This window comes from Schistosoma haematobium, chromosome 2 (genome assembly GCF_000699445.3).
Source record: "Schistosoma haematobium chromosome 2, whole genome shotgun sequence".
Classification (NCBI taxonomy): Eukaryota; Metazoa; Platyhelminthes; class Trematoda; order Strigeidida; family Schistosomatidae; genus Schistosoma; species Schistosoma haematobium.
The window spans coordinates 27083480-27104058 of record NC_067197.1 but is presented as its reverse complement, the minus strand read 5'-3'; the positions used below and the strand labels follow the sequence as shown (position 1 = coordinate 27104058).

Sequence of the window (20579 nt, the reverse complement as noted above, 5' to 3'; positions counted from 1 at the left end):
ACAGATTATAAGGTACCGCAATGTTTGAGGTCTGTAAACCTTTATTCCTTATATCCGACCGTAGCTGCTACCTTGACGCGGTGGTCGGGCTTGCCTATCGTGATGACCCAACCGAGCTATATTGGCTGGAATATCTGTTCCTGTAGGTTTTACCATGCTAGGCAGGTCGATTGGAGAACGGTAAGACTAAAATCAGCAAATCAAAGTCTGAGGGCGGAGTCGTACTGCTGACTGTAGAGAGGTGTGACAGAAGTAAGGTGTTTCCCTCGGACAACCAGCATCTACAGCGATACTGCCCTCTCACGAGGAAGGAAGGGGCTAGAAAAGGTCGACCCTAAAAATGTCACACCTCACTTTACCTCACGGATTTCCGTCTCCGACGGTAAGGCCCTTTGAAGAACGGAGCTAACACATTAAAAACCTTCCACGAAAAGGCCGTGCGCGACCGGCCTCAAGCAGTTGTCCCTTGGGCTCTGCGGTCACGCTCCCAGGTCGTTAAGACCAACACTAATCCAATTTCCTTTTCAGGTTCCTCAAGAAATACCCTTCCACGGTGTGGGCAGCCGGGAAGTGACATCAGCCCTCATACCCGTAACAGCACAAGAGACCAAGGTGGTCACATTCAAATCCTTCCTACACCTCCTAATACCTCTCTTATCTCCACGACTAACCCTCCTCACATCTCTTTATCACCTCGCACCGCTAGGGCAAACGATTCGAGTACGTGGAACGTTATTCCTGGTCTCCTGAAACCACGCTCTAAACTACATGTAGGAGCTTTTAACGTACGAACACTTTGCCAAATAGGACAGCAGGCTTCCTTAGCTAAAACTTTGGAATCTCGCGCCATCGATGTGTGCTGCGTCTCCGAAACGCGCATACAGGATCCGAGTAGCGTCATTCATTTGACCTCACCATGCCAAAATAAAGAACCGACTCGATTCACACTTCGTGTATCTGGAAGCCCTGATTCTGCTTCCCGTGGCCTCGCCGGCGTAGGTATAGCATTGAGTCCTAGGGCAGAACTACCTCTCTTAGAGTGGATCCCAGTAGACAGTCGTTTGTGCGCTGTCCGACTGAACGGAACAGTAAGAATCCGGAAAGATAGGGACACTCGTCGTTGCCTCTTCGTCGTCTCTGCCTATTCTCCCACTGACTGCAGCGCAGATGATGTAAAAGATGAGTTTTACAGAAAGCTCTCCGACCTTCTCCGAAAAGCTAAGCGCTCGGATGTAGTAATAGTGGCTGGTGACTTTAATGCTCAAGTAGGTAAACTAAGCGATAGGGAAAGACACCTAGGTGGATCTTATGGTGTCGTGGCTCAAAGAACAGATAATGGCGACCGTCTGTTGCAGCTATGCTCAGATAACCGCCTGTTCCTTGCAAATACTAACTTTAAGCATAAGGAAAAACATCTTTTAACATGGCGACCCCTAATTCATCCCAACGTTGGACCCAAATAGATCACATCGTTATCAGCCACCGATGGAGGGGCTCGATAGAAGACTGTCGCTCATTCTGGAGCACATGCCTAGATTCAGATCATGCTCTAGTGCGAGCGCGTATTTGCCTGCGTCTTACTGGACGTAAGAAAGACGCTGCAAGGAAACCTCTTACGGTCCTGTTTAATGATAGTCAAACTAGGAGTATATTTTGGGAACAAATAGGAAAACAGTTAGGCAGCCATGTATGTGATGCCCACCCCGATGCAGCATGGAATGATATCCGAAAAGCTGTGGAAACAGCAGTGATATCTGCTAGTGCGGTAACCCGTAAGGTTAAGGAGCAACACTGGATCTCAGCAGCATCTATCGCACTGATAGATGCTCGGAAACTTATTCCACCTGGCTCTGAACATAATGAAGAGCGGAGTCAGCTTAAGCGCAAGCTGACAAGAAGTCTACGCAATGATCGCGAACAGTGGTGGGTAGCGAAAGCAAGAGAGATGGAAAAGGCAGCGGCAATAGGTAATAGCAGACAATTGTTCAGACTCGTTAAGGAAACCGGAATTAGGAACCCGACCGTTAGCGAAACAATCTCAGAGAAAGATGGACATATTATTCATTCTCAATCCAGGAGATTGGATCGATGGGCAGAACACTTTAGGGATCAGTTCAACTGGCCTTCAGCCACACTTCGGTTTCCCACGATCTCTAGTCAACCTGAATGGCAAGTTAATGTAGGTCCTCCGTCCCTTTACGAAGTTGAAAAAGTCATAGGAAATCTGAAACGAGGGAGAGCAGCAGGCCCTGACAGGTTTACTCCTGAGATTTTTAAGGATGGTGGTTCAGTATTACCAGTGAGATTGACTGAGGTCTTAGGTAGAATTTGGGAACTGGACATAATCCCATCTGACTGGTCTCAATCACTGATTGTGCCAGTCCATAAGAAAGGACAAAAGTCCTCTTGTGACAATCACAGAGGAATCAGTTTGACAAATATAATGTCTAAAATATTAGCTTCAATAATACTTCGACGCCTAACTAAAGCTCGTGAAGAACAGACTAGAGGAAATCAGGCTGGTTTTCGACCTGAACGTGGTTGTATAGATCAGATATTCACACTACGTCAGGTTCTAGAACACAGACACACGTTCAGACGTCCCACAATAATAGTATTTCTCGACCTTAGGACGGCATTCGACTCTGTTGATCGTGAGGTTCTATGACAGTGTTTGTCACTGAAAGGAGTACCAAAGAAGTACATTAACATTATAAAGGCTCTCTACTCGAACACAACTGGTAGAGTGAGAGCTTATGGAGAACTGTCATCAGAGTTGATTACCTCAAATGGTGTTCGTCAGGGCTGTCCACTCTCTCCATTCTTGTTCAACTTTGTCATTGACGCACTTTTAGAGATAACACTTTCCTCGACTAAATTTCCAGGGGTCGAACTACCAGGAGATTCACTTGTTGACTTAGAATATGCTGATGACATAGTTTTATTTGGTGAAGACGCTGACAAAATGCAGAGTCTTCTGACCACTCTAAGCAACAATGCAAGCATGTTCGGGATGCGATTCTCTCCCTCGAAATGCAAAATGTTGCTTCAGGACTGGGTTACATCGACACCCGAACTAGTGATAGGGAGTGAAGTAGTTGAGTGTGTCGACCGCTTCACTTATCTTGGAAGTCTCATCAGCCCTTGTGATCTGGTGTGTGACGAAATCTCAGCACGGATACAGAAGGCTCGACTAGCTTTTTCCAACTTGCGTCATTTATGGCGTAGGCGAGATATCCGTCTATCAACCAAAGGACGGGTTTACTGTGCAGCAGTTCGTTCCGTCCTACTTTATGGCAGTGAAACACGGCCGGTAAGAGTAGAGGATATTCATAGGCTACTAGTATTAGATCATAGGTGTCTTCGAAACATTGCTCGTATATCCTGGGACCATCGAGTAAGTAACACAGTTGTTAAGAAACGGATACTAGGTAAGGATGGCAAATCAATTGATGACGTAGTGAAACTTCATCAGTTGAGATGGCTGGGACATGTGTTACGTATGCCCAACGACCGACTGCCTCGACGTGCTATGTTCAGTGGTATAGGAGTAAGTTGAAAGAAAGCTAGGGGCGGCCAAACCAAAACATGGTACAAGTCCATGAAGTCACTGACAAGTGAACTGAGTCATGTGGATAGGTGTAGACTACATGGTTGGGGACCGCGAGATGATAGCAACCGATGGTTAGAGACCTTGAATGACATGGCTCAAAATCGTTTGCAATGGCGCAGGTGCATCCACTCTTTGTGTTTTCCCAAATTCTAATCTTCTGAATTCTTCATGTCCCTTTTTTCCTCTTTCCAAATTTATTTCACTGAATTATACACTTTAAATAACATCTCCAAACCCTGAACTTCCCGATTACTGTTTATACTCTTACTACCTCTACCACTACGGGATTTGAATCGACCACTGCATCTCTGTGCTAATGTGGTGTGGCAACTCGAACTGATGTACGTACGTACGAAGTTCTACGTTGTTACTGACTGACTGACTATTCCTTATATTGTCTACATTAATTGTACAGCTTTCCAGCTAAAACCAATATTTTGGTTTTGAGGTCCCACGTTTCACTTGATCGTTGGATCAGAATCCTACAAGTACACAGGCCAGTGACATAAAATATTTGGATATAAGCTGCATAAAGGCATCTCAATATAATTGCGATTCGAATAAGTACTATGAATTTTCCTTAGGATTGCAAAACATTTATCGGTGTAATGGACTTATTGTTTACCTTATATTATATTATAAGTTATGCTGAATTTTGAAAAGTTTAAAAGCCACTACATCAAAAACAGTTTAAATCTAACCATGATTTGAATATTGTATTATCATTTAACAACAGGTGTGATTTTCTCAGTAGTTAATGCTTAGCAGTGAATGTGTAGTTTAATAGTTCAGTCGTTTGACTTGTCACTTTTTTGTTGTAGATGTAAATTCCATTTTAACTACGTCAATATAAACAACCTAGAAGTGTTTCTATTCATCATAACAAGCGTGAATCCAATAGCAATGTGTTGATTTATACGAGGGTAGTGATTTTCATTGTTTATCTGACGATAAATTTTGTTCGACTATTTCTGACTCTAATTAATATACTTTAGGTTTCATAAGAATAATTTAGTCGTATCTATTGTCAGACGGTTTATGTATGATAAAATATTAAAGTGATTTGTTTTATTATCATTATATATCCTTTTTAAAAATTTCAGTAGAGGTAAATCACAGAAGTCATCATTAGCTAAAGATTCTATACAATCTAAAAATCACACCAATTTTATTCCCAATAACCATTCAACAGTATTTTCATCTAAATTAAAAGAAACACCGGTAACATCAAAATCAAATGATATACTTGATAATCGTCTTAATCAATTAGATGATTCTACAAAAGAATTATTATCATATTATCGTCATAAAGTGGAAACATTAACTGAAGATCATGAAACTGTTCAACGTCGTTTAGATAAAATTTATGATGCTATAGGAAATCAAGAATCACTTAGTTTAGAATTAAATCAACGTGATGCTGAAATTTCAGAATTACAAAGAGCATTATCTGATATGCAGGTAAATTGTGTTCAGTATAATGTGGAAAGAAAAATAATTAATCATATTAAAAGTGTTTATCTACTTACTTTTATATGATAGATTTTATTGTGAATAAATACTGTTTTATAGTTGACTGGCTAAGGATTCCTTCAAGGTCGTTGATGTAATTTATAGTTCCTTCTAATTAACATTACGATACACAATCCAATTATTTTCTATCAACATATACTTTGACTAGTTCAAATTAATCAGATATTTTTATAGTTTTATGGTAAACAGAAGGATTAATCCAACACTAGCCATCAGATTGTTTGACTTGTTCACTGAATCTTAACTTTAAAATACATACAATAAACATATAATCCTATGTAGTATTTTGAATATTTTTGTACATGAAATGACTCAAATCGTTGCAAGACTGTAATATATGGACGAACCAATCAAATTTAAGGTAGCAGGTCTTGGACTTTGGCGTGAACTTCATTTATATCTCTAAATAGCAGTTTGGCATTATAGCTGATGTCAGCTCATAATGAAAGCCTTAATTTTGATTTTTTTACTCTAACGTCCGACAGTCAATCCAAATCTTTGTTCCTCACTCCAATTTTGAAACTTCATTTAACCCTACTAGGTGGATATTATCAAGATTACTTAACTATCTCTCAAAGGTTGTCCATAAATTATCGTTTCACCCAAATTTTCAATGCAAACAAAACCAATTTTTACAAACCATGATCAGACCAAGGGCCTAGCACAAAATTGTTTTTGACTTTATTTATCTTTGATAATTTTAATGTTAATTATTTACATGAAGAAGACTGAAGTAAACTGACAAGTGAAACGTTAGAGCTATTTAGTTTTAATTGCTTAGATTTTTACAATTCATCTCGTTATTTTCAGTTGTTATTGTTGTTTGACGTTTTTACATAGTGTAGCTCTTGAAGATTTTAAAATAATGATGATAAGCGTAATAAATCTACATAATAATAAAAGCATAATAATACTGATCTAATCTGAGATAGTAACTAAATTAATGTTAATATGTTATACACCCGAGTTTTTTCTGTTATCAAACATTCTTGTCTTATTCCAAAATATTATAATTGGTCGTTAGAAACATGTAACATAGTATTTTAATGTATCGTTACAAGTTGCCACAGTAAAGAAGTTAAAAACGGGAACCAGAAAAAAACTGATATTATCCTAATATTTGTAACAATTTGAAAGTCAGTGACTTAGGAAATAAAATCAATTTTAAATAGAAGTTCCAGGAAGTTAATACCCATCACTTATACCGTAGTAAGAAACAATACCAATGACTATTTTTAATCCATATCCCTTTAAGTCCATGATAATTGATGTAAATCGTTTTCATTCTTTATCATACGGGTAGCCATCATTTCATTATTCACTTATGTGACTTTATTTTCCCTTTTATTTTGTTGTCTGTTTATATGCCAACAGAATTTGACGTGTTCTGTAAATCATGAAATTTGTGTGTTTGATAATATTACAGATTATAATATACTCCAAGGTAAATTGTCACTTAAACGTTTAGGTTAGACAGATCGTGGCTACCAATGGAATTCAGGACTACTGTTTCGTACTGTTTGGGACTCGCTATATGGGTGTACTTGTATCCTAACTTCGACCTTCACATAGAGACTCGGACCCAGTACCTTTCACTTGAAATACCAGCTCATTATTCACTAAGCTACTGATTCCAGATAGATGCTAACTTATCCAATCTTTACGACTAATGATATTGAGATCTTTATCATTCAGTTTGCTTCACTTCAGTATTTACTCAATTTATAAATAGCTACGAATCACCTAATTATTTGTTAGATCAATTAAATTGGCTAAAAAAGAAAACTTACGAATTGTCAAGTAGTAATTAGTCCAGTCAAGTGATTATTTCTATATGATCGTGGATGGACATTAAAACATTAACTCCGTCTTCTAAATTATATACAACGAGAATTCTCCTCATTTTTATGTTTTCCATCTTCACGCTTTAATGCTGGCAAAGTAACTCGTTCAAAAGTTTGGGAGATTATTTGATCGTACAATAAAGTATTTAGTCGTTCAACATAACTGATAGATCTTAATGACTACTTGCTCATACTTCTGGTTTCTGTTTACATATTTAAAGGCCTAGTGATTCTGTTACATAGTTTTATTGAAGAAACCAAGCTTTACTAAATCTAACTTCATTGTAACATACATTTAACTTCATTATTTGAATTTCGGAACAGTTTATCATTTAACACTTTTTATTCATGTACCTACTGTAAACAGGTTTATCTTTTTCAAGAACGCGAACATGTTTTACGTTTGTATGCCGAAAATGACCGTTTGAAGATTCGTGAGTTAGATGATCGACGTAAAATACAACATTTATTACAATTATCCAATTTAGGACCAAATGAAATCACTTATTTTTTAAAACAGCCTAACATTGAATCACAAAATGTAGTTAATCAAGAAACAGTTGATAATGAAAATGGTGAACATTTCATTGATGACGAGAATAGAAAAGCGGACAAAAACACAGCATGGATTTCAGCTATGGTTGTTAAACCGATCATTCCAACAGCTCCTTCTCAGGGTGTTATGGAATTTACTGCATCAGGAAAAACAATTTTAAAACCAAGCGGAAGTATGTATTTTGTTTCTCTTTGTACACACATTCGTAAAAGCTGAAAAGTCAGCTTAAATGGCAATGATGATTGGAGAATTTTTCCATAATTTTACACTAGTTTATCAAATAATAAACAATGTAGATGTTACTTATTCTCAATCAAATTCTACTTATCAAATTGCAATTTAATTACCAGCAAAGGTAACTCGCATCCATCATGCCCTTTTTTGATTTCCAGCTACTGGAGTCGGTGGATACAAATCCTTGGACACAGGTTTTGTGCTAGTTGGGAGTCCCTAGCAGAGTGTATCTGCAATCTTGAGGGGACCTTTCATCACCCTTCGCTGTTGCATTCAAACCCTTTACCACTGCGCTAACCTAACCGCTCTATCATAAACTTGAGATATTTAAAATAATTGATCGCCTAATAGTCACCAATGTCATGTTTATCTAGTCCATGGTGGCGATAGGCTTCTGTCGGTCTCTACTAGTTCCCTGAAGATTGTCTTTATTCCATGCTGGGAAATATCTTGAAACATAGCTGTTAGAGACTTAACTTTTCCTTCTAACTCCTCCTAGTATTGTTATACTGCCGAGCTTATTGTGAATTTTAGAAAGTTTGCTTTTACTACATCTAAGTAGGTTTGTTTCAAAACCGACTTCAAATGTGTTCAGCTATTCAACTTTCCAACTGAGACATATTACAAATCCATTAAAGTCATTCTTATGAAGACAAAATTCTCCATAGTATATCTATGGTTTTGAAATGCAAATGATATTTTCCTTATTTCAAAATAACTATCTCAATCTGTTGAATAAGAATGTTCTCGGCGTTTTTCTATTATATCCAAGTCTTCGTTTGGAACTAGCTATGACTTATCTAGGTGTCTAAGTTTACCAATACATAAGTTGACAGTCTTATTCGCTACCGAATAAGATTGTTAGATATCAATTCCGGAAAATCTTTTTAGTGATAGATTTATTTTAGTGTTGTTTTATGTATGCTATACTACTGTTGTGATTAATTTCTTTCACATTTGTGCATCTTGTTTTTTCCCTCATATTTTCATATGGATCATCCTGGAAAAAAAACCCTTACAATATCAGGTCAAATTAAATCGGACCATAAAGTTTGTTCTGATCCATCAGAATCGTCCAAATCAGATACAGTTTCTCGAATAGAACATAAAGCTGTGCTAAGAGAACTTGAAATGTCAAAATCTTCTCTAAGAGCATTACAAACCCAATTGGAAGAACAAACACGCAATGCTCGTGAACAAATTGATTCATTAATGGAAGATCGTAAAGCAATACAGGAAGAGATGAACAGTTTACGTAAACGTCACGAGGAAAAAATGCGCATTTCATCAGAACAGTATGTTTTATTCTAAATAATGAAGTTGATTTATAACTGATATACTGCTAAAAAATAAAGGGTTTCACCCTCTGATATGTAGTGCCATAATACAATAACACTAGACCTGATAATAATGTGGCCATACTAGATAATATACCTGATAACTAGATCACTAGATCAGATCACGTGATACACAATTCCGACCAAAAATTACGAACTAAATTATAGACCGAATAGTGGTTTTATTAAGACAAATACAAACAGTCAACATTATGAAACCAAGAGTAAAATTAATTTACAATATAATAACGGTTATTTATATTATTAATTTTGGCGTGTGCATGCTTATCTTCACTCAGTAATTAGTCATGGCCCAGACGAATAATAAATATGTCTGAAACTTTAAATAGATTCTACATAGTGTTAAAATAATAAATTCTTGACCATTAAGTTTCAGGTTACAAATCCTAGTTCATTTACTCCAATTAGAGAGGTTGGGTAGCTGTTAAATTCACTGGAATAACGCACCAGAGGTCCATCAAAGTCAGAAGACTGTCTCGGCTTCTCGCGATATTTAGATGTGAATATATAATAATAACAAATGGTTCTATAATAGGTATCAATTAGCTGAGGTTAGAACTCACATTCAAGGTGACAGACCCAAAAAACTATCAACTTTCAACATAGGGAAGTACAAAAATAACCAATTTAATGTAGTTGGACGGAAAAAATCTACCAACCAATTTGACACCACTTAATTTACGATTATTACCAGAATGGTGATTTGTGAAGATTGCAGTAATTTTAATAGTTGATCTAGGCTAGGCCGCTAGTGAGAATCTGAAAGCACTGGACGACCCTTACGTTCTAGTATGGGACTCCTCAGCAGTGCGCATCCACGATCCCACATGTGGGACTCGAACCAAGGACCTTCGGTCTTACACGTGAATAACTAACCCCCATACCATTGAGTCGGCATCCTCTGGTGTTACTGTCTAAATTAAACTAAACCACGATCTTGCGCAACCCTTCATCCATTGTCTGAGGTGGATAACTGTGTCCACTCTACACGGATTGAACTTCACTGGTCACGGCTTCCCATTAGATCTCCAGGAAATCCATCTTGAAGCTAGTCACCAATGAGCATGTGATCTTAACTATCTGTAGTGAATTTATGAAATGGTGACTTAATTATCGAAACACTCATCTTTCAACTGGTAGGTCATAGATTCAAACTTCACAGAACGAGTATTAGAAAAGTTGAACTTTCGGAAATATCCTACCTGTATTTTTGTTCTTAAATCACTACATACTTAAGTTGTTGTATTTTTGTATTTCTATGTTTTAAAGCCTTTTGTTTGACTCATAAACTATTGTTTTATGCTTTACCTATCTCCAGTTGTTATTCATCTATTAAGAACCTATTACTCAGTTCTTCTTCACTTGTGTAGTTATGTCGTTATTGTAATTTCTTAATTATGTTGACATGCGGCCAAGATTTTGCTCTGTATTATTGTCTGAATTTCGAGCCATAGTTGAATTGAGTACAATAGAAGTTGGCTGCAAACTCCTCTTTGAAAGCAAGACAAGAAATAGAGAAAAGTTAACGGACATCAGACCAGTAGGAGCTTAGCCTGTTGACTACTTCCAACCACCATCTTACCTAGTCTACATCGGCTCACAGTTAATGATGCAGGTCAGACGTATAATTAGTGAAGTCTAGGAAATAGTAGACGCGGAATAGAATAAATTCTAATCAGAATTCTGATTCGTGACTATTGCACGCGAAGTCGACCAGGGTCTCAAGACATAACAACCTCAGTATTTAGATAGCCGGATAGGTTTATTAAATTTCACACAAGAAGTTTGACTGAAAGTAAAATACATGAATTGTATTCGATAAATAATTTACTTGCAATACATATTGACTTGTAAAATTCTAAACAGTAGTTTAGAGTCAAAACACATCAATACTGACCTGATTAACAAAATCTGAAGATAAGACGGTTCGCCACCCTCCCCCATAACTATGTCGTTTTGAACATACAGAATACCTTTCACTCATTTCGATTCATCATCTTGACACTAATTCCTGATAGTTTTCATTATCATGGAAGAATTACCAGCCTTTAAAAAAACCCATATACTAGTAAATTCAGTATTCTGATTATAATATCTAAGTTCCCCGTAGTATTTTGAATAGTCTATTTACTGATTCTAAAGTGTTTTTTTATTGTGTTTATGCCATATTTCATTGGTGCCCCCTATTACATGGATTTCACAGAAATTGCCCAATACATCGAACTGATTATGCATGTTAATATAATACCAGTCATTTGTATAGATTCTATAGAGAAAATTTTTATGTGCTTGTTTCAACGATTTGTCATTCCTATTGTTCACAATTTTTATTCCCCATTATAAATTAATCTTTTTCTACTGTTTTTAACTAGACTTAGACACTGTCAAGGATTATTATATGACAGCACTAAGGAATTTCTAGCACAAAGAAATCAATTTCGTCAAGCTGAAAAGGTTTGGATATTGGAAAAAGATAAACTTTTAAGTCAAATCAGTGTTAAAAAATTGACTTCTTCTAGTGTTACTCCATCAACACTGTGTAGGTTATCAAGTATTAAATCATGATACTTTTCATTGAAATTTATCTTCCTGTTTATGTTAAATGTTGATAAATTTTTAACCCATTGATTATCAGTGTAAGAGGCTCGTGGAGATTTCTGAATTTTATAGCTTAAATCAAAAAATAACCTGAGTTAGACAATCGGTGAAAAGGTTAAAAGGTTAAACACTCGTCACGAAAATTGGAGGTCCAGGGTTTGGTCTCTGGTGGAGTTGTAATGTTCGTTGTTGCTAATGAGTTTCTCCATAGGACGAGAGCTGTTTGGAATTCATAGTCTGTCTAACTGAGATCTTTTTTTGATGTGAACTTCAGGAAGAAAATTCGTAAGTCTGTGTGCTAGGAGATATACAGTTTACCACTGCTACTTTATTGACAGGTAAATGGTTTTATTTTGCTTGGTCTTCAGTGCTGACGTAATTCCATTGATTAAGATCGTGACATGATTAACTACCAAGTAACTCAACTATAAGACAGAACCCGTAATCACGAATCATTTGAACAAATTGTAATCTCTCAAGTGCCTTGGACGTTTTGCTTGTAAGTCTTAGTTGAGTCAATTAATTACTTTATCAGCAAATGGTAAGGAGTTAAATCATTTTAATATTTGACTATTTGTAGCAAAGTGTTTTTACAGTGCTAGTTCAAGCTAGTGGAAACCTGTTGTACTAACTTTCTACTTCGTATGCATCTAAATCGATAAATGTAGTTAGATGTGACTTACAAAGAATACTTTCAGTGATATAATTAATTTTTACTATATAGTTATATCCTAACCTCTTGAAAACTTTTCTACTTATCACACGATACAAAGATAATGTAAACCAATGCCATTACGCATATCATAGATATTTTGTTATGCAATCCTTAAAAATCATCCTTGTTTCTCTAATTAACTAGTGATTCATTTTCTCCCTCTTAATTTGTGTAGTGAGGTTTTGATCTAGTACACTAATTAGCCATCTGTTCAGTGACATATTGATAACATTAGACCTGTGCTAATACGGTTATTTTTCTTTTGAAAAAATTGTTTCGGGGTTTATGTAGTATTTTAATTTCTGTTTTCAGCTCGATCTGTGATGCGATTTAGGCTTTTTAGGTCTCACGGCGGCCACTATAACTTTAGACCGTTGATTTGGAACTCAGTGTCTTAATATCATGTTGAAGGTCATTGGCATGGACGTTGTTGGAGAATCCCTGAATATGAGATAGTAGAGATTTGTAGCTGAGGTGGATGATTTTGACGAAGTTTTGTCCTCTAGTATGGATGCTTTGGTCGTAGAGCCCTCGTTGTTCTTCGGAACAATATCAGGACAAACTTAAGGTAGAAGTGATGTATATGAATTTCTCTACATATGACTCACAGCTTGTCTTATTGACCACGACCTTGATTGGTTATTATTGACCTCTAACCTGCCATTGTCTACCTCTGTTTTGATTGTATCTCACTTTGATTTGATTCTTGGTCCTATTATTGTCTATGATTATTCTGAATGGTTGATGGATGCGATCGATTTCGACGTGTAGGTTAATTACTGGTTGACGTGGGTACTATGCTTCTAAAAATTCCCTAGTGCTTTTAGTATTCGCTCTATCAAAGATCTCAACATTTTTCCAGTCGAATGCGTGTCCACAGTTTTCCACATGCATTCATACAAGCGAGGATATGTCATGACATTTGACCGCTAATTGATGTTCATGTGGTCAAAGATGAAGGAGGCCTCTCCTTTGTCCGACGTAGAGTTTTTCTCGATTGGAATAGTTTATTTTGCAGGCGATGTTCGGTTTTCTATCTTCTGTCATTTCGTCCTTTGGTTTTCATAGGATTGGTTGAAGTGATTATGCTGGTTTGTGTGCTACCTATATTCCGAATGGTTTCGATAATTTCGTAATTTCTGATGTCTTTTATATATATGGTAGGATGATCAGTTTATTGTTTTCTGAACTTGGTTTTGTTTCTGCTGATGAGCTAGGTCGATTTTTCTTGATGAAGTTGAATGGGTGGTCGTTCTTTTGAAGGGTAGCCATTATATTTTTTTCTTCATTTTCCCCCTCTCTAAGTGTGTTTCAGGGTGTTCACGCCCTTTTGAATAGAGTTTTTACACGTTTGATTTTGTGAATTCTTGGGTTTTTCCTGCCGTGTTTAGGAATTTAATCTTTGTGGGTTGACTTCCGATGTACTTCAGTCTCCAGTTTTCTTCTGTTGACAGGATAAGTTGTTAGTCATATGTAGAGAAATTCAGTTATTTCACTTCTACCTTAAGTTTGTCCTGATATTGCTCAGAAGAACAATAAGAACTCCACGACTAGACGATCCACTTCAAAAAACGGAAGTGTCAAAATCCGTGACTAAGTCAAAACAATCATTAATGATCCCTAATTTTAACTAGTCCTTCAACTGATGTCAATTTATGGTGAGAACTAACTGTAAAACATATCTCACTTTTTTAAATGTAATAGGAAAACTCAGTTTTATTTAATAATAATGACAATAATAGTAATCGCCTTATTCAGTGTTATATATTTGGCGACTTTAAAGAATTCTCAACAGAAAATGTGTAATATTGCAACAAAATCCCGGTTTTATAACTGTTTGACTGGTGAATATCCGAAAAATCTGTGTAACAAGTCTTTAAGCATTGGTTAGCACCCATTGATGTTCACCCGTAAATCCATATGATTAGCTTTACTCTTTTCATTGCCTAATATATTTGATTTATGAATTCTATATTGATTGCTTCTTGTACCCTCAGGGAACAGAGGAAAGTTGAAGAGGAGTATACGAACTATCATGGTGATACTTCTTATGTTTTTCAGTAATTTAGATTCACTATATTTATAAATATTATCTGGAAGCGCATAAGTACAGGAAAATCTATGACAATAAATACCTGTTTGGTATAAAATTAATGATGTAAAACTTTGAATAGTTCATTATACTTAATAAAAATCTATTATTTTCTTATTTCCTATTTAAAGATAAGCTAATTAGTTTATTTGGTTTTTGTTTGTTTTCCCTTTTTATCTGCTTCAATATTAAAGCTACTTTAAAAACTGGTGAACGTAATACTTGTTATTCACCTCGAGACAAAATAAACAATACTCTAACAACTATCAATACTACTAATTTATTTAATAATATTCAAAGTTTAGAAGCTCATGCATGGATTGAATTCAATCAACAAAAACAAATTCAATTAGAGAAAACAATCGACAATTTAGAGCACCAATTAGATCAATTACAGAAATTATCAGATATGTATAGAGATCAAGTAAGTGAATAAATTGATCTATTGTATCCATTCATCTTTAACTATATTGATAAGGTTTTTCGTTTTAGAGCCCTCTTTGATATATATATGTGTGAAAAGCTGTGATAAGAAACAGTTTCATGTTTTTAATATTTAAAATGATTGGAATCCAATAAACATTATCGACTAGACAAATATGACTACTCAGTGGTCAATCTATTGTGAACATTTTAGTCATATATGAGGTTGATTGTGGCCTGAGTATTTTTAGTGGTGGTACCTTAGACTGTGAAACGGGATAATGCAAGTTCGAATTTATCAGGGAACATCAGTTCTATCAAGGTTACAAGCGTGCACCTTACTGATGAGTAATAACTGACATGAAATCTGGGTTTTTATATGCACTAATTTTGTGACCACTTAACGTCAAAACATAGTCCACGTCATGTTGAGTTACTTAGACTATTGGCTATATTTAGAACTTGTTCGATAGGATTCGATCAGCACTAGGGTTCAGACAAGCATGACATTAACTCAATTGATGCACAGTTGAACTTATTACATTGATCAACTGAAGTTTATGCATGTGGTTCGTTCAACTGTGTCCTGTACACTCATACGAGATGTATTCTTCCTATTTATTTGGTCTTACTGGTGGTATGTTAATATTTCTTTGTGTTTATAGTTGTTGTGTACAGACACAAAGTTGGGTAATTCTTTGCCTACTACCTTTCTTAGATTGGTAAGATCTATTCATCATGTATTAAAAGTTCAGAAACTGTTCGACATAGTGTTTTATAGCTGACAAATCAAATTCTAATAAAAAACCTTTTATTATATTTAACTGTGCTTATATCAGTCCTCACTAGTCTATTTTCACTTATAACGGTAGAGAACTCTTTTGAGTCGTTTTTAGTTTGACTATCGTAAGCTCATACGAACTCAGGGACCCTGATAGCGCACATTGACGGTTCGTCGAACCTGTGCCTAAGTATACTTCTGTCTGGCTTCCGTGTAGCCCTCAGTAAATGGTAAAATACCTAAATCTTCTTTAAGAAACCCCTCACTGTTTTCACCAAAAGATGATATTGTTGTATAGCTGGTCTGTAAATATGATCACTAATTGCTATTGAAAAATATAAAATACGAAATAAAGTTTTAAAAGATAATATGACTTAAAGCCAAAGTTGTTGGGAAGGAAAGAATATCTATTCTGTGCATATATTATGGGAAATCAGCGTGTAACAGTAATGATTAAAATTGTAAGCCTATAAACAGAGTTTTTAGGATATTTATAACACGGAGATCGTTTTGTCCGATCATTTATTGATTAATTTAACGTAAAACGTGTATTCTTTTAACTGCACTAACTACTAGTCAATTTATATGACATTCATATTAGTTTTATATTTTAAATCAGTTATGTAATCTGAATCTGCCATATCCCTTCATGTATTGTTGGTATTCAGGTTATTCAATTAGAAGAGGAATTAGTTCGTGCACGTGAAGAAGGTGTCATGTCAAAGGATGTATTTAAAGATCAAGCACAAAAACTTCATGAACGTGTTCAAGTTATGTCACAACGTTATCAGAATTTAGAACGTAGACGTCAGTTAGAAATGGAAGGTTACCGAACAGATATTAGTGTGTTGCGTAAAAAGTTAAAAGAGGTTGAACGACAATTATTAAAGGTACATTCTTTGCATTAATTGTGATAATAACGCAAGTTATCATGGCGTTAATATTTTTCCGTTTGAACTCAATGAATGAGAATAAAAAAGACATACCGTTTTTATTAAACCTGGCATATATTTAACTTAAATATTAACTGACAGAGAAATTAGAAGAGTGTGTAGTTTATGAATAACTTCCCATCCACTAAGCAGTTAAATGACAATAAACTGACAGTATAAACAGTTTAGTTAATCTGGTTGTATCAGTAATAAAACTAATACTCAGTGTTTCTGGCTAGGAGATGTTATATGTGGTAAAACTATGACTGACATTTATGTTAACAACTTTGAAAAAAGGAATGAATCCGTCGAATAAAAGTGTGAAATAGCACTGAAATTCTTAATTTCAAAGGTCAGTTTTATATCATAGTGTTCAAGCTCTTCGACTACTGATCATGATTGTTGTACGGATCTCAACTACATGATTTATACTTACTAACCTAGTTCAAACCAATAGTCAATCAGTTAATAGGCTGATGATATATTTTGGTTTGATCGCCTTTAACTTTTTCTTTTCAATCTATTTGCACATTAATCACCAGTTCATGTTGGGTTAGGAGATATTTATGGATGTGTAGCATATTTCTCAGTCACCCTAGTCGATAAAGATTTACAATCATAGCTATTCAACATTGTTTTGCATGAAATTTTAAGCCAAATTAAATTAAATTGAGAAAACTCAATGATGATTGACAGTCGTATAAGCTGTCCAAAATATGATCTTCTACATTGTGTATTACTGTAGAATACAGCTTAAAGCATATAAACTTCTACTTTATCGTCTAACAGCTTAAACTATTGATAATGACTTTATCAAAATGATATAATTATTCATAAAATTGAACCGTTTATATTTTCTTTACTTTCAGTTGTAAATAATCTTAAAAAGCCACAAGCTAACTGATAGGAAACTGGGTGATAATTAGAGCATGTATTCTATTTAACGTAGGTTTTACTTATATACGAAATGTACAACTCAAAAAAAGATTGTATGATGCGATTTAGACTGTTTCAACTGAATATTTCATTAAATGAAAAAAATCTGAAGTTAATCAACGAACATTTAAGCATGTTAATAATTCTTACAGTAAATTGTAAAGTGATTCCAATGGTAATTAATTACGATCAACTGTCTATTAGAGTTTCTAAAAGTGTTAACTCCTTTAAAATAAAAATTTCCCACTAGATATTCTGTTTATTTTCTTGATTTTTTTAATACTAAATCTCTATCATCTTTGTTCTCTAGTTAACTCTTGGTTTAACCGATGGGATCAATTTACCTGAATCACTTAATATTAACGATCATAAAGATATTGATTTGGCTCTATTAAAACAAGTTAAAGCTTCAACAACACGATCTAACCAAATATTGAATGAATTGAAAAGTCTTAAATTAAAAATGTATTCATTAGAGGATGAATTACGCAAAATTTAATAATGCGTCCGGTGAAAGAAAGCCGTCGTTGGCTAGTAACACTGTCGACAAACATATCCATATTTGTTATATATTTTTAGATAGACAATTTCTATTGTAAATTACGTCATCACTGGTTCCCACTATAATATTGTGTTAATATACATTGCTTTTTTTATTGGTATCTGGTCTACACAAATTTACAACTATATATATTCTTATTGTTGTCATTACTATTTCTCTTTCATTCTTCACCTTTTTATACGTAATTCTTTATTTTGTCGACTGTGATGTAATCGCATAATTTATGAATAAAAATCGTTTACTTTATCGGATTTAATTCAACATTATTGCTGTTCAATTGACAACAAGTACATCACTGTTTAGCTTTTATTGTTTTCACTTGTTTGTTTCATTTTTTTAAAACAAACTTTTTGCTTTCGATCCCGCGAGCGGGATCGTGGATGCGCACTGCTGAGGAGTCCCACAATAGGACAAAACGGCCGTCCAGTGCTTCCACGTTTTCAATGGTGGTCTAACATCAATCAGTTCACGATCTCGATCAAAAACTTAACAACCTTCACAACCCCTATACTGATAATAACTTATTATGTATGTCAAATAGAAACGCAATCAAAACTTCAAATAATTAAAATAACACATTGTGTCATTGAATAAAATAAAGAGAATTCAGCGAAGGAAGTTTGCTTTTCAATGAAATCATTTACTTAAGCTGTAGATTCGTATTTATAGTTGTATGGTAAATATATGTCTATAAAAAGATAGAAGAGATTGCTTCAAAAAGTGATATGAGACTCTAATTATCAAATGTGGTTACGTAATTAATCAAGGGTTTAGAGAAGAATATAAGGATGGAAATAATTTACAGATGAGAATTATGAAAGATAATTGTCCACTTGACAGATATGAAGAAAAACGAAAACATAAAGGTCATAATAATAAAAACTGAATAATAATCAGGAAAACTTGTTTAGTGATAATAGTAACTGATTACAGAACAATTATTTCAGCAAACAAAATAAGGAAAGAAAACAACCCAAAATATACTACAGAAGGGAATGAGGGCAAAGGAAAGATAGGTCGTTGGATGTGTCGTTTTTGCACGCAGAGTTGCGTCTTGACTTGATGGATTACCAATGCATACGTTTTTGATCCAACCTCCCTTCGATTCAATTCCTTTGGTTGTGTAGATTATTTTAGAAGATTCCTACAGAGCGATATGTTCCTACACTGAACAGGTAACTTTTTTCCATTCTTTTAAAAGCCACACCGGTTAGTGTTCTGAGATACGTTTAGAAAGTGATCGCTTTGTGCGGCCAATGCAACCTGCCCCACAGGAGCAAGTCAACTTATCCAACCTCCTCATTATTATGCAACCTCGTCTGATAATTAGAGTCTGGAATCACTTTTTGATCCAATCTTCTCTATCCTTCTATAGACATATATTTACCATACAACTATAAATACGAATGTACAGCTTAAATAAATGATTTCGTTGAAGCGAAAAATTTCTTTGCTGAATTCTTTTTATTTGTAATCGAGACCATACAGTTTACAATTGTATTTGTTGACATAAATTTAGGAATCAAATCGATTAACAGATTAACTGTTGTACGTTTGATTTCACTTACTAAGAAGTATAATTCCTAAATTTTCTTTTAAAAAACTTGTTATTAATCACATCCTCGTTAATTCTAATGATTATAACATTAAACAATACTGAAGTGAATCATTAAAGGGAAATGATTATTCTCTTAAACGTCCTGATATATTCACCATTGCCTCTGTTGTGTCCTCGACTTTACGGATTATATTTGATAATTGGAAACCCATTGTAATTACCATGTTAGAAAGTAAGGACAGGAAAGACTAGTGCAGTAAAGATCGACTCTTCAAACAAGTCGTCCATGATTAAACTAAATACATTCAATTTACTTAACGATTTCACCTACTTTTGATGATTAGTTAGTAAACACTATATAAATGAAAACATACAGGGTTACTGTGAGACATAAATATCAGTATCAGAAGGGGTTTTGTGGAGATTGTAGTAATTTCAACAGTTGAGATCATGAGTCAATTGAAGCTAGACCGCCATGGAAAACCTGGAAGCACTGGACGGCCGTTTCGTCCTATCTCGGGACTCCTCAGCAGTGCGCATCCACGACCCCGCCCCGCGGGATTCGAACCCACCACATATCAGTCTCGCGCGCGAGCACCTAACCACAAGGCCATTGATCCGGCATCCGACAGTGGTAATGTCTAACTTCAACTAATCCACGAAATTGAACGACACATCCACCATTGTCTTCAGTGAGTTACTATCTCACAACAGACCTGGTTGAACTTCTGATACTAATCAACCTATGCTCACTAGTGACTGACTTCAAGAGGTATATCCTGGAGTTCTAGTGAGAAGTAGTGACCAGTGGAGTTCAACCAGGTCTGTTTTGAGATAGTAACTC

At 35.2% G+C, this 20579-nt stretch overlaps 1 protein-coding gene across 2 annotated transcripts in view; it reads left to right on the top strand.

Moving 5' to 3' along the window:
- Positions 1–20145, top strand: part of CCDC77_1 (Coiled-coil domain-containing protein 77) — a 35215-nt gene extending 15070 nt beyond the window's left edge. Inside the window, exons 5-12 of one of the 2 annotated variants that reach the window (XM_051214775.1) lie at positions 4717–5074; positions 7358–7718; positions 8808–9075; positions 11511–11677; positions 14738–14967; positions 16416–16637; positions 17926–19352; positions 19392–20145. In XM_051214775.1, coding sequence (XP_051067960.1) covers positions 4717–5074; positions 7358–7718; positions 8808–9075; positions 11511–11677; positions 14738–14967; positions 16416–16637; positions 17926–18114 — 1795 coding nt within the window. In that variant the 3' untranslated portion in view covers positions 18115–19352; positions 19392–20145. Of the gene's footprint in view, positions 1–4716; positions 5075–7357; positions 9076–11510; positions 11678–14737; positions 14968–16415; positions 16638–17925; positions 19353–19391 lie in introns of both variants that reach the window. The other variant, XM_051214774.1, reaches the window with a different exon arrangement.
- The last annotated feature ends 434 nt before the right edge of the window (positions 20146–20579 follow it).